This window comes from Emydura macquarii, unplaced genomic scaffold, assembly GCF_026122565.2.
Source record: "Emydura macquarii macquarii isolate MOO-44397 ecotype Brisbane River unplaced genomic scaffold, CSIRO-AGI_Emac_v2 contig_2636, whole genome shotgun sequence".
NCBI classification, from domain to species: Eukaryota; Metazoa; Chordata; order Testudines; family Chelidae; genus Emydura; species Emydura macquarii.
In genome coordinates this window covers 46,677,215-46,697,216 of record NW_027132773.1, presented here as the reverse complement: position 1 = coordinate 46,697,216, position 20,002 = coordinate 46,677,215, and the positions used below count along the sequence as shown (strand labels likewise).

General features: G+C 43.6%; 1 protein-coding gene across 1 annotated transcript; it reads right to left on the bottom strand.

Annotated features, from left to right (window-relative positions):
* Positions 1-19,804, bottom strand: CDNF (cerebral dopamine neurotrophic factor). The gene is made up of 4 exons (XM_067564574.1): positions 19,594-19,804; positions 8,079-8,206; positions 5,749-5,890; positions 1-2,768 (listed from the first exon to the last, which is right to left on the bottom strand). Exons 1-4 carry the CDS (start codon positions 19,721-19,723, stop codon positions 2,590-2,592), a joined length of 579 nt encoding a protein of 192 aa, XP_067420675.1. The 5' UTR covers positions 19,724-19,804; the 3' UTR covers positions 1-2,589.
* Positions 19,805-20,002: the final 198 nt, after the last annotated feature.

Below are 20,002 nucleotides of genomic sequence, written 5' to 3'. Positions count from 1 at the left end.
TTCTACTTCACTCTCTTTAATTAAACTTTCACACATCACTGCAGTTCCTTCTTTCAGCTAGAAGCAGAAGTACACAAATAACTCATGAGAGGGCAATTCTACAGCAGGAAATACTATCAACTTTATGAGAAACCACATATGGCAAGGTTACCAAATCACAGATGGCTGGATAGGGTCACACCTGTACTGTTGGATGCACATCTGAATTGGATCTCAAACCCTTTTGAGGTCTGTTCATTATTTGTGTATATGCCTGGTTCTTTCCTACTACACACACAACAGACATCTCAGGCTTGATTCTTTTCTCACACCAGTTTTCACTGGTGTAACTCCACTGACTTCAGTGGATTTGCTTTTGATTTTATACCCATGCAAAGGAGATGGAAATCAAGCTGTTCTCTAAGAAACAAGGGGCAATGCCGATTCAGTTCAATGGGAGTTGTCTCTGTATCTAAGAATAGAATTTGGGTCCACGTAATTTAGGATGTGGGAAGGAGGATCAAAACTAATGTGTGGGTCCTCAAAGGCACCTAATACCTAAATATCTTTGAGGATCTGGGCTTAAATATTTTTTGCAAACATAAAACGTTAATACGGCAAATCACCACTGGATTTCAATTAAATGAAGGGATTTATGCTATCAAGATGAAAAGATACACATTGGAATACACAGTGCACAGCTCTGGCAGTGAATTCATAGTAACCTCTGTCTTCCATATTTCAAATATTTCAAGATAAGCCCTGAAGTAGCTTTCTCTAGTGTACACCAAACCTCTTCTTTTCTAAGTGTAAATCTTTGAGTATTTGAGTAACTTTTGTACTGCAAAATCAGTTGGGACGCTGTGATCATAATCAGTTAGCCCCAATCCAGAAGAACAACTAAAACCTACTTCACTTTCAGCATGTGAATAGTCCCATTTCACATGCTTAAAACTGAGCATGTGCTCAAGTGCCTTGCTGGTCTGGGGCCTATGTGCATACATGTAAATTAATGACTTCAAACAAAGCTGGACAAGACTTCTTGATCTGCTGGTACTTTGTGTCAGCATTAGTGGTGCAACTCACTAACTTCAGGGAATTCAAAGAAGGCCAAACAAAATATGTGAGAGGATGAAGGAATTGAGGAATTCTCAAAAGGAGTCTAAGGGAATTAGGGATCAAAATTCCATTGAAATCCTTTGAAAACCCCATCCTAAAAGAAAAAATATGCTTGTCGCAATCAACCAGCAAATAAATTGGATATGCTAGCCAGCTGCAAATACTTGAAGGGGGTAAATATCTAGGAGGGAACAGAATTAGTTAGAATGGACCAAAAAGGGATGTTTGTTTGTTTGCTAGTTTCTAAAATGTTCTAGAGAGAGCATGTGTGCCAAACTTCTGGGAAGACAATGAGCAAAGGAAAACATAGGCTAATTATCAAGAGATAATTCCTAACAGGTACGAGCTATTAGACTAGGGAATAATCTTCTGGTGAAAGTTATAAGCCTTTAATAGTAAACTGTAGAAGGCACTTAAAACAAGTCTATGCTGTAGGGAACAATCTGACAATCCTCAATCGGCAGGAGGAATGCACTAAATAATCAAATAGGTCTTTTCTGCCTCTGATCTCTGTGTTTCCAAAGATGCTTAAATAAAAATATTGCTCTTCCGTGTAGATTAAGGTGTCAACCTAGGACTGGGAATCCAGAAGATGGACAATGGATAAGATAGCGTTGTGTAGTGAATGAGGCTGTTGGTTGTAGGGCCCCTACCTTTTTCACTGCAGAGTTGAAAGGTTTGTAATGAATGAGACTGAGATTGGAAAGATTTTCTACATAAATTGCACCAATTCAGTTCAACTGGTGCAAAACCCTGCATGGAAACTCTTATTGCATTGGCTTAAAGGTGGCTTATTTATGTACAAGTTGTGCCTGTACATTACAAGCTATGCTAATATAGGCCAGGTTTGAATAGACAGAAAGGCTAATCTCCAGACAAGTTGTGTACTGATGGAAACACATTGGTTTAGAAACCAATCAAGTTAAACTGATGCAGCCCACAGCTGTGGATGCAGTAATACTATTATCAAATTGCTTATAATGGTATATATTATGTTATGGAAAACAGTATAAATAATTGTATTAATAATATTTAATGGCTTCTAAATCAATATGTTAAAGCAGTAAAAGCTCTGAGAATGTCTACACACAACATTACACTGGTTTAGCTAAGGGTCCGTTTTGGGTTGGGTTTTGTGGGGTTTTTTTGTCTCTCCTCTTCTACTTTAGAGTATAAAATCTCTGGGCGGTGGCCATGATTTTGTTATATGTGTGTACAGTGCTAGCACAGTGAGACTGAGGCCTCTATTTGCTATTGCAATACAATCGATTATTATTATATATTATGTACCTTGGTGCAATGATCTTGTGTTGTCTGTAAAGCGCCATGCACTTCTGTGGTGCTAGATAAGCAATTATTAATAATAACTCAAAGGTTTTTGGCGCTTGTGAGTTGTAGCCAAATGAGAATATTTTAGCCCACCTATTCCAGTGTCAGTCATTCTAGAGAGATGACCTACCATAGCAAGCACTGGGTTGGTACAAGGGTCAATCAAAGGTCTGATTTGGGGTTTGTAAGTGTATACTTAGGTGCCAGCTCCTTAATCAAGTTCACAAAGTCTGTTTTCTCTATGCATGCTCGGCACACTTCTCCCCAGTTATCCAGGATCTTCCTCAGCTCAGCCACTCTCATCTTGGAGAGATCCACCGAGTTTAAGTCCAGTTTCCTTTCTGCAAAAACAAAGAATGTGAGACATACTTTAGAGATCACATGAGATTTCAGATTTGTCCTCAACTCCACTGTGCTGCCAAAGAAAAAATTCCAGTTCCCACAAATGCTCCAGAAGGGTCTCATATAACTGAGGTGATAGTTGAGGCACAAAAAGTTAAACGTAAGGGGCCAGATCCTCACTTATTGTAAATCTGCATAGCTCCCTTAAATAACAATAGAATTACACTGATTTACACCAGTTGAGCATCTGGCCTATAAAGTCTGATTCTGGTCTCATTAACACACTGATGTAAAAGTGAAAACTCCACAGACTTTAGTGGATTTACTCCTGATTTAAACCAGTGTGGATTTACTCCTGATTTAAACCAGTGTGAAAACAGGATGAGACCCAACTTTTCTTCTCAAAGTGACCACTTGTATAAGAAGTAAACAGTTGACAACAAAAATTCAGCAATTTTTTTTCAACCTGTTGCACAGCTAGTAAATATTTGTAGATTGTTGGTTTTCTTTTTACTGTTTTTTTCAAAATTTCAATTCTATTTTTCAACAGTTTTTCCACAAATTTTGGAATTGTTTTTTGACCAAACCCGATTAAAAGAACAGATCTTCAAAATCAAAGTCCTCTGTCTACTGACTATCCTGCCTTCTGTGGCTCAAAGCGAGCTCTGTATAAAAAGGATGGAGGTTAGATTTTTGAAGGAGCTACAATGCAGAGCCTTATGTCCCTCATATAAAAGAACATGGCCTCTTGTAATGAAATTTGGCAACCTTTCTGGTGCTTTATTCACCTGACACGCATATCCAGCAGGACACTGGCTACATATAGTAATGTAACTCCTGGCTTTGTTTTTAAGGCAAGTAAGAATATAGGAATGACAATGCTGGGTCAGACCAATGGTCCATCTAGCCCAGTATCCTGTCTCTGACAGTGTCCAGTGCCAGATGCTTCAGAGGGAATGACCAGAACAGAGCAATTATCAAGTGATCCACGCCCTGCCATCCAGTCCCAGCTTCTTTTGAGGTTGGGTGACCAGAACTGCATGCGATATTCAAGGTCTGGATATTCCATGGATTTATATAGTGGCATTATATTTTCTGTCTTATTATCTACCCCTTTCCTAGTGGTTCCTAACAGTCTGTTAGCTTTTTTGACTGCCACTGCACACTAAACAGATGTTTTCAGAGAACTATCCACAATGCCTCCAAGATCTCTTTCTTGAGTGGTAACAGCTAATTTAGACCCCATCACTCTGTATGTATAGTTGGGATTGTGGTCCAATGTTCATTATGCACTTCTCAACATTGAATTTCATTTGCCATTCTGTTGCCCAATCACCAGTGTAGTCAGATCCCTTTGTAACGCTTCACAGTCAGTTCTATCTTGAGTAAGTTTATTTCATCTGCAAATTTTGCCAACTCACTCTTCGCCCCCTTTCCCAGATCATATGTTGAACAGCTCAGTATTTTACAACTATCGGGAGAGAGACCTCCGGTGAGCAATTTGTAGCTCTCTGAGGAGGAAGATGAGTCATGATACATCCCTTTAAAAATAAAACCCTCTTTAAAAAAAGATGGGTGATCATTTTACTTTTTTAGAATTTTAAACCATTTCAACACTTTGTAATAAAAAGAAATTGTGCCCTTGGAAATTATGGAACAGCTCTCACAACCGCACCGAGGGAAAAATCTGGCCCAATAAAATGTTAAGTGGCCAGCTTCTCAACAATATCCCTTATTCCGTACAGAAACCTTCACAGCTGGAATTGGCAAAGCTAGACAACCCTGCTCACTGACATCAACAGCAGGACTCACATTGCTTTCAGTGGGCTTTGCATCACGCCCTAAGAACTCTGAACTTTAGCAATATATTGGTGCTGCAGAAGCTGGGTCAGAATAACTCAGGGGGAGGGGGACAGAACAGGACATTTCAGAGTCCCAAAGGCAGGATGAAAATACTGGCTGAATCGGGGATAGAGAATGGAAGAAGGGGCTTTTTCATGAGTTAGCAGCTTCCTTGGCCATTCCTCACCAACTCTCTGTGGCTTGGCATCCAGTGGAGACTATTTTAAATGGCTTGTGTGGGCAGGTTGATTTCTCATGGAACTGACTTAGCAGAGTTCACTTCCTAAGCTTCTGAAGCTCTGACTGGCATCTGCTTCAATTCCTGCACAAAAAATTGCTTGCAAATATACCAGGAGTGCCATGTGATTGGTTCTGCTCAGCTGGGCAACAGGATGCCTTTGCCTCCGGTTAGAAACCTTAAAACACAAATGAAGCATAACTGGCATGCGGTCAGCACCCTGCCAGTTCAGCAAATTGAAGGTGACTTGCAGAGGAAAGGACAAAAGGGGCTGTACTTTGTTTCTGCTTCTTCCTGGTGCATACAGGCCTGAAAGAGTTTTTAATACATAAATTACAAGGATTTTTTTTCCTTGCTTGTCTTTTACATTGTACATGCAGTTTTACCACAGAAAACTACATGGACAAGTGGAAAGAAGTAAGCATTCAACATCAGTTATACGAAGGAAGTGAAGCTCGACTAACTGAAGAGACAGAAGAGATTTTGGTTTTTAATTCAACATATTTAAAATGATTCTGTTTTGTTAACAGCTACTTAAATACATGCAAAAAAGCTCTCTCTTTAAAGAGTTAAATATGACTGCCCCTTCACGTAAGGGCTAAGAGAGTGCCCACCCACATATCTACGTCATCCAAAGAATTCTCCAGCAAAAATAGTGAACGCAAGACTCAATGCTCTGGGTATTTCTAATATAAAAAACAAGTCAAAAATGGTTAATTTGGGATGGTATTTCTGGCCAAATTTATACAGAAAGGAGAAGCATTGAAGAGTACAAACCTATTTATTTTCCTTTCTACAACACATTTCAGAATGAATTGGTAGGGGCCAATGCGGATACACTAGGTACAAAATGCAACTAGATCTCTAGGCCCACCAGTTTCTCCAGACTCTGGCCCTACCATATTTGAGCTCACAGATCTGAATGTCGTTCTTCTTCAGTTTCTCGCATATCTTGGACACAGGTATATGAGCACTCATTGGGCGGCTGACCTCGCTGATGATCTTCGTGGCTGCATCGCTTGTTGCCCCAATGTAATAGCACTGAAACAAGCAGGACATGTCATCAGCCCTAAAACAAAACAGGGACTTGCTCTTGCCAGGAGCTGAAGGGGTCATGTGAAGTACTGAATCCCTCCAACTCCCATTGAAGTTAATGGGATTTGAGGATGCTTAGCACCTTGAAGGATTGTACCTTATGATTCAGAGGTATTGACTCCCACCACTTCCTCTTTGGACAGAAGGCCCCTCCGTGTTGGTTTGTTAAATGGATGCGTTGTTACGTTTGGTGGAATGTTGGGATATTGCAGGTCTGGCACACTTGACAGGAGAGGAGGTGTGTTTGTGTTAGATCCACCATGTATATGAGGCAACTGGGAAGCTGTTATTGTGCAAATAACAGACTTCTCTTTTAGCTGAAGGGTGGTTTTAAATACTCTTATTACCACTTTGTACAAAGAATTGTTATTAAATAAACCATTGAAAATATGAAATACTGTCTCCAGGACACGAATTATATCAGCTGGTTAACTCAATAGATCACAATAAGTTACCAAGGGGGCATTTCCATCTCCTCATAACATAACATCTTCTAGAATGGAGTGCATCTGATGGAAAACAATAGTCCATTCTTTGTTACGTCTTTCAATGTGCAGACAGCAAACAGGTACTTTCAATCAGAAGGACTTTTTTGTTTTAGAATAAGGCTCAAATTTTGCTACCCTTACTCACGTTGAATAGTCTCCCTAAGGAAAATGGGACTATTTGGCAAATGAGAATGATTAGGCGGTTGATGTGCTGAGCCCACTGCCCATCACGCTGACCAAGACTGTTTCGTTGCTTCCTTCTGCTCCCCGTTTGTATGTCTGTATCCACCTGTTGTCTCTTGTCTTATATTTAGATCGTAGACTATTTGGGGCAGGGACAGTTTCTTTGTTCTGGGTTTGTACAGTAACTAGCACAACGGGCTCCTGATCCATGACCAGGCTCATAGGCAGCATAGGCCTTACAGTAATACAAATAATAACAGAACCTGGCCCTAGGAGGCAAACAAAACAAGAGAGAGCATAGTGAAGTCATTGTGTGTGACCATGCACTGTGTGTGTCATTTAACAGTCTTCAATGAACTGAAAACAAAATGGCTGCCAGTCTTTGCAAAGAGTGGTCCTTAAAGATTTCAAGGCTGAAGCCAAGCTGGTGAGGTGCTGAATAGGACTGCAGCATTGTGCCCTGCCCAGAAGCTCTCCCCTATGGGGCTCAGTGATTCCTCTCCCATTCCTCATCATAACTTGGCTGGACAGCAGACCAGAAAGAAGAATGAAGGGCATTTTTTCTCTCCAATGAACACTGGGAAGCAGCTGAGAAGCCTCTGAATTATGAGGGCCTCGGTACTAAGGCATGACAGGGGAAGTTGGCTTTAACAACTAACATGACATAACAGTGAGATACTTTTGTAGGCTTCCAGCTAGCCCCAGTCTGTTCTGCTCCCTGCAGTCCAGAGCCCCACCTTCCACAATGGAGGGTGACCTTTGGTCTCTGCCGCCTTAGCCCACATCCTTGCACAACAGCTCTTCTACTTACTCAAGCGTGTGCCGGACACAGTAGAGTAACACTGAGAAGCACCTAACACAGGCTTAAAAAATGTGGAGCACCTGAACTACCCCAGCCACCCAACTGTAGGCTTGTGATTAGTGCTACCGCGGAGCCCAGGAACCAGAACTATCCATCCATCCACAGAACAGGTACGTACGTCATGGGTGGCGGCAGTACAAACCTCTCCCGCATGGTCCCACCAGCTTTGATTTGGTGGGCTCACTTCTACAAGTGAAAGGGTAGTTCAGTCTCCCTATCCATTCAGGCCTTGCCCTCTTGGCTGAACAGCTAAAAAGGGTGTTAACGAGTGCCTATTGTGGTGGTGTATTGGGGTTCCATCCAATGCCCAATGAATCAATGGAAAGATTCCCATTGGTTTCAGAGTGTTGGATCAGGGCCTTACTAATGTGGACCCTTATAATACACCTGAAATTAAACTGAAACCTCCAAACTTATTTCATGTAGGCCATCACTTGGTAATAATTTTCTGCCACTGTTGATGTATCTGGATTTGAACCAGTGCCCCACAGCTCAATACTAAATGACAGTGCGGAGGAACCAATATTATTTGATCAAAGAACCACCTAATCAGTATTTTTTTTCAAAGCATCATGAACTTAAAGACAAAAGAGACTAGTACCAGGCGATGTTCTTTTCCTTTTGTATCCATACAGCTGTTGATCAGTTCTTTCTCTATGGTGGCCACAGTGAAGTCAGAATGTTTTTCCTTTAATGAGTTGTAAAATCTGTCCAAAAATCCTTTACACACTGTAATAAGAAAATAAAATATATAAGCCACAGAGTAGGATCTAGCAAAGCCTAAGGAATTTTAATAACCTGGCTAAGGACAGGGATCCATTAGCACTTCATAAAAACAAAAATGACAGGTTTTAACACATAAAGAATTTAAGAAAACAAAGAAACTTTTATTTCAGTTTTGTAGCTCCCAATATTGACAAGAACAGCTTTATATGTAGGAATGGAATTCATCCTGTCAGCTCTGGATGTTTCCACTTAGGTCTTTTCTTATAACAGGAGACCAAAATACATCAGCATTTTGATCTTGGTTCAATTAAGATAATCTCAGGGACTGTCTCAATTAGAAAATGTAATTGTGTTTAATCACCATTTTAAAAAAATCAGCTTAGGTGAGACAATACTGACCATGACTGACTGATCGGGGAAGACAAGGAAAAGTTGTGTTCTGTCCCTTTTAAGCAGTCATCTGGCCCCCACTACCATAATATCTAATTGTCTCAATCTTTAATGCATTTATTTTCCCAACACCTCTGAGGGATGTAAGTGCTGTTATCTCCATTTTATGGATGGGGAACTGAGGCACAGAGAAACTAAATGACTTGTGTAAGGTCACACAGGAAATCTATATAGCAGAACAGGCATTTGCACCTGGGCCTTCCAGCTAGTATAGTAACCGCTGGACAAAAATCTGACCATATTAACGTTCACCTATGACTAGCTGACATGATGCTGAAATGTAGGGCTGGAAGGAACTTCAAGAGCTCATCTAGCCCACTCCCAATGCTAAAGCAGGACCAAGTAAGCTTAGACCATCCCCTGCCTTGTATTTGTTTAGATGGACCAGTCAGCATTGTTTCAAGTGATTCGATTGGTAAGCAGCTAGTTTAAATATGATTACAGTTCCTAGTGAGAACAAGGAGTTAAATTTACCCTGGTGCTGAGGGTCCATGCAAGGTCCAGACCGACTGTGTGGAGCATTAAGTTGCTTTTTATACGTATTTCCTATTTTAACTTAAAAAGGATCTTTGGCAACATGATAGCATCTCTGTGATGGAGTCTACGAGGCCCTGTGGTCATACTACACTCCACCCCAGGAAAGAAACAGCGAAGGTGGGTCCTCCAGGACTAGAGAGGCTGCATGGAAGCAGCCAATCAGAACCCAGCAGGCTCAGATAAAAGAAACTGCAGGGCTTTAGTAGGTCAGTGCCTGGTTGGGACTAGAGGGGTGAGAAAAGTGGCTCCTCTCTGGCCACAGGAGCTCAACTGACTGCATTTGCTTAAGCTGGGAGAGAAAGGCCCCGAGATGGCTGCAGGAAGACCAGCTCCCGTTTTTTTGGAGACATCCAGCAATGGGGATGAGACAGTCGCTGTAGATGCCAAAAAGGGAGGAGACGTGGGGCTTGTCCAATTGTGTACACTGACTACAGGCAAGTGGGGCATGTAAACAGGATGCGTCCATATAGGATCTTGTGCTGCTAAAATGTGGAAGTTTGGACAGAGGAGCTGCAACTATGGGGAGCTGGAGCCCACCAGAAGAGGTGCATATTGGGAAACAATATTAAAAAAAAAGTCAAGAAAACAGACTTCAGGGTGTAAATGCAAGTGAGGGAAGTTGGATTGAGGGTGCAAACTCCCCACTGCTTACAGGAGATACCGCAACTCCATGTTCAGCACCAGTGGGTAAGAACTTGGGGACCTTGACTACGTTGTTACAAAAACTAGGTCAGACCAGGAGCTGGAAGGGGCTTCACACAGGGAGGATCTGTCCAACTGTCCTCAAGGACAGCAGAGTTGTAGGGCTGAGGGCACTCAGATAGGAAGTGACACCAGGATTCTAGCTGCTGGCCACAAGGTTGGTGTTGGCAAACAATTTCAGAAACTGCAAGCCCAGATGAAGGATTTCTGCCCTGAATTGGCTAGTCAGCTAAAAGTGCAGGAAGCACAAAGAAGCACAAGAATTATAGACAAATTCTCAGGCACTCCTGGAAGACCTAACTGCACAGCATGAACAAAGCAGGTAGAAGCAGATCTGGAAAGGGCAAGGCAGGCATATGTTCGCCAATGAAGTTAAGTCGCTTCTACTACACAAAGAAAACATTTTGCACAGATGGGGACAAGTAACGGGACAAGTAATGCCTTCTACCCCCCAGTTTGAATAATAGCTCAGGAAGGCCAAGCCAGGTGAAGATCAAATCTCTTCACCTGTAGACACGGTGACAGACCTGAGGGTCCATCCACAGAGGGTGCAAGAATTGTTACAAGAAGAGCTGTGCTGGACACAAAGTCTCAAGACCAAGGTGGAGGTGGAGAAAGACCACTTCAAAGAGCAGGTGTGTGAAGAAGCCAAACTGAACAGAGTCCTTGAGAAGGAGATAAATCACCCACCTATAAAACAGACAAAAAGAGGTGGAAAATCTGCTAGTTCTGGAGAAGAACGGCTCTTCCCACTACAAGAAGAAGTGGGGAAAGGCAGTAGCTGAAGCTAAGGAGCTAGAGAGGCTCAACCTTGCCCTGGAGCAGCAGATGACTGAGCTGAAACAGGAGTGGCTAAAATGGAAGCGTGAGAAAAAGGAAAAGAGGCTAAAGGAGGAACTGAAAAGTCTGCAGGTAACAAAGCAAGCGGAGAACTCCTGGCTCCAAGAAGACCTAGACAAGTTAAAGGAAAAGCAAGAGAGTTAAAGGAGAAGCCAGAGTGTTTCTGGCAATTACAAATATAGAAGGAAACTCTTCATAGTGACAGCAGGGCCAAGACTGTGGTGATCCAGAAGAGGACATATGAGCTGAAATCTCTGCAACTTTGTAAAATGAAACTACAATAGGATCTACAGAGAGCTATGCAGAATATCTCTGAGGAGCAGGGCCAGCTACAGAGCCAGCGTAGGGAACATGAGGAGGCTCTGCAAACTCTCCAAGCCCAGATTCAGGTGTTGAAGACCCAGTCAATGAATTTGCAAGAGCAAAATGCAGTGCTTAGGTGGGAGCTGCAGCAATAAGGGAGCAAGAAGGAGATGCTCACAGAACAGCAGGATGACCTCAACATCCAAGCCAACAACCATCTCCTGGAGCAAATGGAGGAACTGAGAGGTCTGAGTTTGATGTTCCAGAAGAGGGCAGAGAAGTGTGATAAGCACACCAGGTGACCACTGACCAGGAAGCTTGTATCCCCACAGGCAAATGGGGTAAGGATTCAAGCACCTGGGAAGATGGTATAAGTGTGTGAATTCACCATCCAGTGACAGATTTAATATCGACCCCACCAATACAGAGACTGTGTCAACCATAGAGGTTGCAGTAATGGCAGTAGCCTGGACAGTTACCCAACAAACCCAACCCCTACTGGAACGGAGAAAAGTAAAAAAGATAGGGTCAAAGAGGAAGTCATGACTCAACTCAACATCCTACAGGCCTAAAGGGTCAAGGACTTGCAAGAACTTGAAGAGATGAGCTCCTCAAGAGACAGGAACTTAGCTCAAGCTATACAGTGGGAACAGGACCAGGCCAGAATTGAAAAAGAGACTGGGAAACAAGTGTTTGATGACACAGAAGGAGCAAACTAAGCTCCAGAACTTGCTTAAGGTCCAACTGGGGCTGAAGTCCAGCATAGCTAAAGGTAAAGAGCTGGAGAGCCTGAAGGCTGAAGTAGTCATCCTTAGAAAAAAGGTGTTGTGGTTGCACCCTGCATGATTCTAACAAGCAAAGATGCTGGAACTAGAGGTGCTTGGTGTGCGGCAGCACACCTTGGCTTGAGTTGGTTTCCATCATATTCAAGATTTACAGTTTGGTTCAAAGGCTCTCAGCACCCCTGACACGAAGGGTTTTGAGTTGTGTCTTAGGCATAGCACTGAAAAACATTGCTCTGCCACCATTAACTGAAAATAGAGAAAGAACTGAAATAAAATTAACAAAATTGGTAAGAAATGGGGTGGCAGCAGTAGCCCATAACGTGAAGGTGCATAAGTTAACCATTAAGCATATACTAAAGAAATAACAATGATTTATAGTTTAAAAGTTTGGTGATGTAAGTGGGCATACAATGTTGGCACACAGCCAAGGACAGTGAATTGGCAGTTTAAGCAGGTTAGCCTATGGCTAGTGTGTTGGCCGAGTATGGACTGAAGTTAGGTAAAGGTCACTCCAGAACTGAAGGGAGGGGTCAGTCAGGCATGCTCAGTCCAAAATTAGGTGAGGGTCGCCATACCATAATAGTAAACATCCCATAATACTAAAAACTTGTTATGCAACAGCTTTGATTGACAGCCAGATTTAGCAGTTAAGGCTGGTCTATAAGTATGGACCAATCAGAGAGGATCTGAAAGTGATTGGAGGATAAGTATGCTAATGATAGGATTGAAAAATAAGCCAAGCAGGACAGGTCAAAAACTGTATATAAGGCAGAGAGGAAGCAGGCAAAAGTCAATCCAGTTAAAAGCAGGAAAAGAAGGAGAACCAGGAGAAGATTAGCAGAAACCTAAAAGAGCAAAGGAATCAGAAAAAGCAACTGTAGGGTGATACCACCGGCAGGCTACTAGGACAGAGCAGAGAAGGTTCCTTAGACAAAGCAGAAGGAAAAAAGACAATGGAAAGTAAGCATGCTAGCTATAGTATAGGGTATAGATTAGAAATAGGGATAATGCATGTGTGTTTGAGGTAATAAAGAGGAGTGTCTGTGGTGTGCACGTTTATGTTAATATGTGTGAAGGTTAGAGTTTATTAAGATTGCTGTGAGTGTCCTGCATGTGCAGAACATAATCACTTAAGCCATTCCAGCTGTATAACATGACAGTATTGGGTACTTTAGCTTGTACACCTGTCCCAAGGGATTTATATTTGTTTTAATTTAGGTTTAGATTAATTGTGTTAGGAAAGATTAGTAATGCTAAATAAAGAAAACGCTTTGTTTTGGAAAAATACGGCCTGGGTGTCTATCCTTTGAGAAGAAGGCTGTATCTGTGTTCTTCCAGGGGTGAACAGATCTAGTTTGTTCTGGAGGGAATTCCCTATAGGCCATAGGGAAATCCAGGGTCAACCCTGGCAATTCTACTAGGACAGGCCCCCCTCCTTTCACCTTACAGGAACAGATTAATAGGTCACCATCTTGGAACCTGGAAGTAAGCAATAGGAGGGTTACTCTGGGATCCCTGAGTCCGTTCTTGGGAGTAACCAAAAAGTGATCCTAATATACTGGATCACATCTATGCAGTGGTGTGAATACAGAAAGAACAAAAGTGGGTGTTGCTAAGCTAGATACTAAAAGCAGTGGGCAAAACAGTACAGAAACCTTGAGAGGGAGCTGAACCTGGCCAGAGATACCCTTACCCAGCCACTGGAGAAATGACCTAAACTCCAAAGAGACGAGGCTCATTTAGAAGCCCAAGCAAAGGGCTGAATTTAAAGGCCCCAGAGCTGGGGTTCAGGGGCAAGTGCAGAAATTTACTTTCACCCCTTTGGAGGGGCACGTTCTGTGCCCTGGCCCCAGAAGGAGCTCGCTCTTCTCTCCTCCACCTCTCCCTCCCTGGCTCTGGCAGGAGCTAGCTGTCTGCCCTGCAGCCCCGGGACTGGGAGAGCTCGCTTTCCCTCCCCCGCCACTGTGGCCCCAGGGCCGGAGTAGTCCTGTGCCCCCAATGATTATTGGAGGGCTCATGCCCCTGCTTACCCCCCCCCCCCATGTGCAGAACCCTGCTTGGGCTGAAGACCCTGGTACGGGTAGACAGTTTTTTGGGCTCTTTGTTACCCAGAAGAGTTCACTTTTGACTGTGTGACCCAGCTGGAGGACCAAACCACTGAAGATATACCAAGAAAAAGCTGGCAATCTACAGGGGACTCCAGCGGCAGAAAAAGGCCTGCCTTACAGCATGCAGCAGCAGAAAGCACCCAAGAGGGTAATGTCCCCTCTTATAATCTCCCATCATCCATTTCATATCTTGGAGCTATGTCATTAGCACAATACTTTTGCATTTATACAGCTCCTTCCAGCCAAGGGTCTCAAAGAGCTTCATAAACATGAATTAATTTAGTCTCTCAACACTGCTTTGACATGTTATTCGCATCATGTAATAGCTGGGGAAACTGCGGCCCAGAGAGGAGAAAGGCCAACGTTTTCAAACCTTGGCATCTGAAGCTGGGCACCTAACTCCAGATTTTAATACTGCATGCAGACAACGTAAACTGAACATGAATTTAAAAGGGCTGATTTCCCCCCTCATTTTATGAGTTAAAAATATTTGAACTTGCGGAATAAGCATTCCTGGTATTGCCAATTACTACCCTGGAAGAAATTCCAGTTGAAAATGTTCTGTGGCTTCCTACTTGTTCCAGTTGTTAACTAAGGAGCCAGTTCAGCAAAGCATCCCTATTCAGTAAAGTACTTGATTAAAATTTGGTGTATGTTTAAGTGCGCTGCTGAATTGGGGCATAGGTTTGGAACAGAGCAATCAGTCCGTTAGTTCCTGGGGAAGTTGATCCTCCAGTAAGAACTACCAGACACCAGCAGAATCTACCAGTGACTACTCAAATGATTTCAATGGAGTCTACCGCAGTTTCCAGTAGGGTAATCTGGGGAACATACTGCTTATTTGTTCTTTATTTTATTAATGTGAAGTGCAGGTGTAATTTGCTTTGCAACATCCCCGTATCGACCCCCATGGATAATCCAATGTGTGCATTAATATGATGATTGGCTATGAACCCGCTTTTTTTTTTTTTCAAATGGTAACTTGCCCAAAGATCTCAAGTCTACCTATCAAGTATGAAAATATGGAAGATAGCTAATTACACAAGGCCACCAAGTTATGTGCGCTCTTTCCAAAGTGAAGAATCAGGCAAGGAGCTGCTGACTGAAAGGCGCTAGAGAAAGGATTTAGCAAGCCATTGACCGGTGCTTAATTTGTGCCAGGGCTGAGCCCCGGCACATCTGGGCTTGCGACATCAGTTATGAAAGTAAAAACATTGCTTGAGCGATGATACCGCTTTCATTATAAATTAAGCACTGCCATTGATTATTTTCTTCAGTTCAGTGCTGTTTACAAGCAAATGGAATCACTTGGACTCATTGGTCAATTATCCCAGGATTGTTCTGGGCAGGAAAGCAGCTCTTCTAGTGAACAGAAATTCAATGATGCTTGTTACAGGCCTGGATTTTGGTTGTCTCAGGTTGTCAAACAATAGAATTTTTCCAGCTTAGTGACTCAAACCTGTGACTCAGTGTATTATAAAGTAGGTGAGGTTACCACTTGCCAGACTATCAATGTCCTTTCAAGAGAAAAGAAAGCAAGGAACAACTCAAGTCTTAAGACAACAGCACAGAGAAACGTACAGGTGGCTTTTATGTAACCTAAACAAAAAGCCCAGTAAATGTGACAAGGAAGAGAATCTCCGGTTAGTGTCAGCCCTGGGTAACCTGCCACCACAACTTACAAGCCCCATTTTACAGACACGCAAAGTCTGTCCCAAGCTGCACTTGGTTATAGGGTCTTCTCACTAAATGGTGGAACTGGCTTTAGGATGTTGGAGAACGCCAGTAAATTTATTCTTGGTGGGACCTTATGCTGTCAATCTCTGCTCTTCTTTCTTCTCACATCACCCTCAATGTCACCTGACCTCTCACATCCCTTCAGTCTTTCCTTTCTCCCCACAAATGCCCTCCTTCTACTACATGAATTGTGCCTTTCCCCTTCAAGTATCTTTTTATTTCCATCCTCTACACCTCCTCTTGACAACAGTTAGGGTGCTGGTGTACTGAGATCACTGCCTATCATGCTGACCGGTATTGTTTCCTTATACTCCCCCATGTTGTCTCTTAATTTATACTTTAGTCCGTGTCCAAGGGGCTTACAATCTATCTTTTTGTTCTGTGGTAGTAGAGCACCTAGCTCAATGGGCCCTAGTCTATGGCTCCTAGACGCTACCATAATATAAATAATAATTGATCACCTTTCCCCCTTCCCTTTTCTTCTATTTGCTCTAACAGGCAGAAAGAAGCTAGTCCTCCCACACATTTCCAAGGTGGTGTTTTCAGTTGTAAAACTTCTTCCAACCTTTACCTTTATTGACAAACTTGATCATCTCATGACCTAAAGCTCAGCTGCTGGGATTCTTGCTGGACGTCTGTCACTTTCACTTTGATGAGAACAGATCAACACAAATCATTGGAGGACCTAACCTGAGATTCAGGAGACCCTGGATGATTCCATACTCTTGACACGCTGAATGCAAAACCTTGGTTAAGTCATTTAATCTCTTTATGCTTCAGTTCCCCCTCTGTAAAATGACACTACAGCTATTCCCTAGCTTGGGGGGGGGGGGAGGGGGGGGGGTAATGAGGATAAATACATTAATGATTGTAAGACATTCAGATTCTGTGGTTATGGTGTCTTAGATAGAGCATCAGCACAGTGGTGTCTGTGCCCTTTACATTGGCTAGCACTAAAGCTGCAGATTTGGTGCATGGAGCTTGTGAGTTGTTTTGGATTTTTTATGCTATGTAGGTCCTGGCTGTATCCAAGACCTGCTCCTTCTGCTGTTGACAGGCATCCTTGCTCACTTAACACCTTTTCTGTGCTGGTTCCTAGGGCTCCCCTCTGCCCACAATCCCTCTCAACCCCCATGTAACATCCTAAAACCATTTTGCCCAAAAAAGTGTTTTAAACTCAGTCACTGCTGAATCCATCTTTAGTTTTTTGTTTTGTTTTTACCTCTTTCCCACTGTCCCTGGGTCTTCTGTGGTTATCAGAGATGCTTTTTTATTGTATTCCATATTTGAATGTCATAGAGCCTTGGCCCCCCGGCAGAGGGAGTTTTACCAATACATGTTATTGTTGCACAGCTTCTGCCCCTAGCTGCACGTGTGGGCAGGATGGCTAATACTGCCTTTGCATTCTCCAACAAAGGCTGAGTTTTCACTTGCGGCTGGCCAGTTGAAACACGGATCCTATGTTTGCTGGCACCAGACAAGACATTCAGAAAGAAGCAGGTCCAACACTCACGTTAAATGTAGGACCTTCCTAAAAAGTGGGGAACCCTTACCCCAACCCTATCTTTTGCCAACCCCAAATATTTTCTTTGCAATTCCTTGTTGAAAGTAAAATGTTTGCAATTATTTTTTTACCTGTGCTGTTACCATCTCAGATGGTTAAAGACAAAAGAATTCTTAAAAATCTCATTTACTTTTCACCAGTTATGTTACTTGTAGCCTTTTAGTCGGTTTGGACTGTGAAATTAGAGTGATCAGTTTCATCTTCTCATTGGCATGCCCTGATACATGCTGTTATTACTCTGCAGTGTAACACTTAAGATTTTGATCCTGAAATCTGCTCCACATGGGTAGACCCTGGGCCTCTGTGGCACCCCACTGGCTTGGGCCTTTGCACGGGACTGGTTTGCAGGATCAGGACCACAATTCTCATGCATTAATACGATGCTGCATTTGAGGACTCTCTGGCTCTAAATGAAAATGTTTTCATTTTAAAAGTTTTTAGAGTGGAAAACAATTTTATTCATTTTTGCAATTTGGATTTTGTTTAAAAAAAGATTCAAAGAGGCCTGAAATTTTTAGTTGACACATTCCCTTTAAACCAAGCATATTCTAAAACATTACAAACACACACAGGCTGTGGGGAATGATGTTTGTTTTCTGTTGCCTAACAGTACTGATGTGGAACCATGACCCTCTTACAGCAAGAAGAAAAGCTGATAGAAAAAGCTTTTGCATACATCGTATCAATATTCATGCATTCTTTATGTAGTGATTGTGCGTATATTTAGCATACAGGACCTAGGGAAAACAATGGACTGTACAGTAAGAGATAAGAGCTTTTAAAGAAAATGCATAACACCACACAGATGATAGGTTAGAAAATTTTATTTACACATTTTTACTTAGCACATTTTATTGTACATCTGCGGCAGAGATGAGCCGTAGTTTCATAAATTGCAAACAAGGGGAGAAAGGATGGCAAAATGGTGTGGCTTAAGTCGAATTTTTGCCATCATTGCACAAGGAGTTTGGCTTACCTGGGCAGGAGGGGTTATTTTTCACGACTGTCAGCAATACAATCATTCCTCCTTGCGCACCAATTCCAACTTTTGCACCTTGTACACATACCAGTCTTGATGCTCTTCTTGTCCACTTCTCCAACGCCACCCCTCCTTAAGAGACCCCCTTCTACAAGTCATTAACTAATACGTAATGGCTAGGGACAGGAGCATTTGGGAGGCAGGAGCCAGGAAGAAAAACTTTCATTGTATGTTTTATTCCTCTCCCCTACCCTTCACCTGCTGCTTGACCACTATAGTGTGAGTTCTTTGAAGCAGAAACTATGTCTTCTTGTATGATTGCACAGTGGCTACCATATTTAGGGTGTTTTACTGCATTATAAGTATTTGCAACATTCTTTACAGCCTTTCACAGTGACCCTATTAAATCGAGCAAATATACAACCTGGAGTTATGAATAGAGCTACGTGGATCCAGGCCGAGGCTCATAAAAGAGCCCAATATTTTGTTTTACTTTGTCTATTTCTCCATCAATGGCAAAATATACCGGGGCAGAGCCTCCAGTGCTTACGGAAAATGCCCTCTAAAAAATGGAGGCCCAGCTCCATGAAACTGCTGCCTTAATTTTGACAGCTGAATGCCAACATGGGTTTCCACCATTTGTCAGTGAAACTGAAGCATAATTAACTTTGCAAGCAGCATTCAAAATCACTACTCTAGAGTAAGGGGCAAAGACAAGGGACCTGTGTGCAAGCCACATGCAAGAAAGCATGGCTGGGGTGACCAGATAGCGACTGTGAAAAATCGGAGGGAGGGCAGCATCATTGCACACATAAGACCAAGCCTCTAATAGCAGACCCGCTGGTCACCCTAGCCAGGCTTTCCAAAACTGCGGAGCCCACGGAGCGCCCTCTTGGTCTATGTGGCGCGCAGCACTTCCGAAAATCAAGTCAGCTGGAGCCAGGCCGAGCAGCAGCAGCCCCGCTCTATAAACTCTTTCACACCAGCCTGACTTCCCAGCGGAGGCAAACCCGGCCGCACCAGGGGAGCTGGGAGGAACAATGTTTGCAAAGAGAAGAGAATCTCTCGGTGAGGCTGCCGAGGCCTGGGCCATGCACTGGGTAGATTGATCAGATATTGGGGGGAGGGAGGAGGCTCTCGCTCGCCCCATACACACACACTCGCTTTTAAAGCCGCCCCCCGGTGATGATTTGTGTTAATGAAACGCCGTTAGGAACCAGGCAGGCGCACCCTGCAGCAGCATCTGTGCAGCCACGTGGAGAGAGACTGGCTTGGAGCAGCGGAGAGATGCAGCTATTCATAGCACAGGGGGCGGGGGCGATGCACGGGGTGGCAGCACACGAGGCAGCAATGCAAGCGGGCCCCCTTCCCCGCGTCCCGCTCACCTTCGCACTCAGCGTCACGTCCTCTCGGGGCCAGGGCTGCAGCTGCCCAGGGACCCGTGCACAGGACCAGGGCCAGGGCCAGACCTACAGAGGGGCTGCGCGCAGCGGCTGCGGGCTGCAGCTGCGACATGCTGCGAGTTGGCTGGCACGAGGCAAGCAGCGTCACGTCACTCCTAAGTCACGCGCCACCACACACCAGCCCCTGGATGGAACGAAGACCCTCCCCTTAGTCACTCGACCCCGCCCTCTTTTCTCCTGCCGGGCGGGGCTGCAAAAAACTGCCTCGGTTGCTATGCGTGGTGATGATGCATACCGCGCGATTTTTCATTGGCTGTTAGTCCCCCCTCCCCCCCATCGATTCCGTACCCGGAAGTGAGTGGGAGAAATCTGACCCTGGCTCTGGGATTGG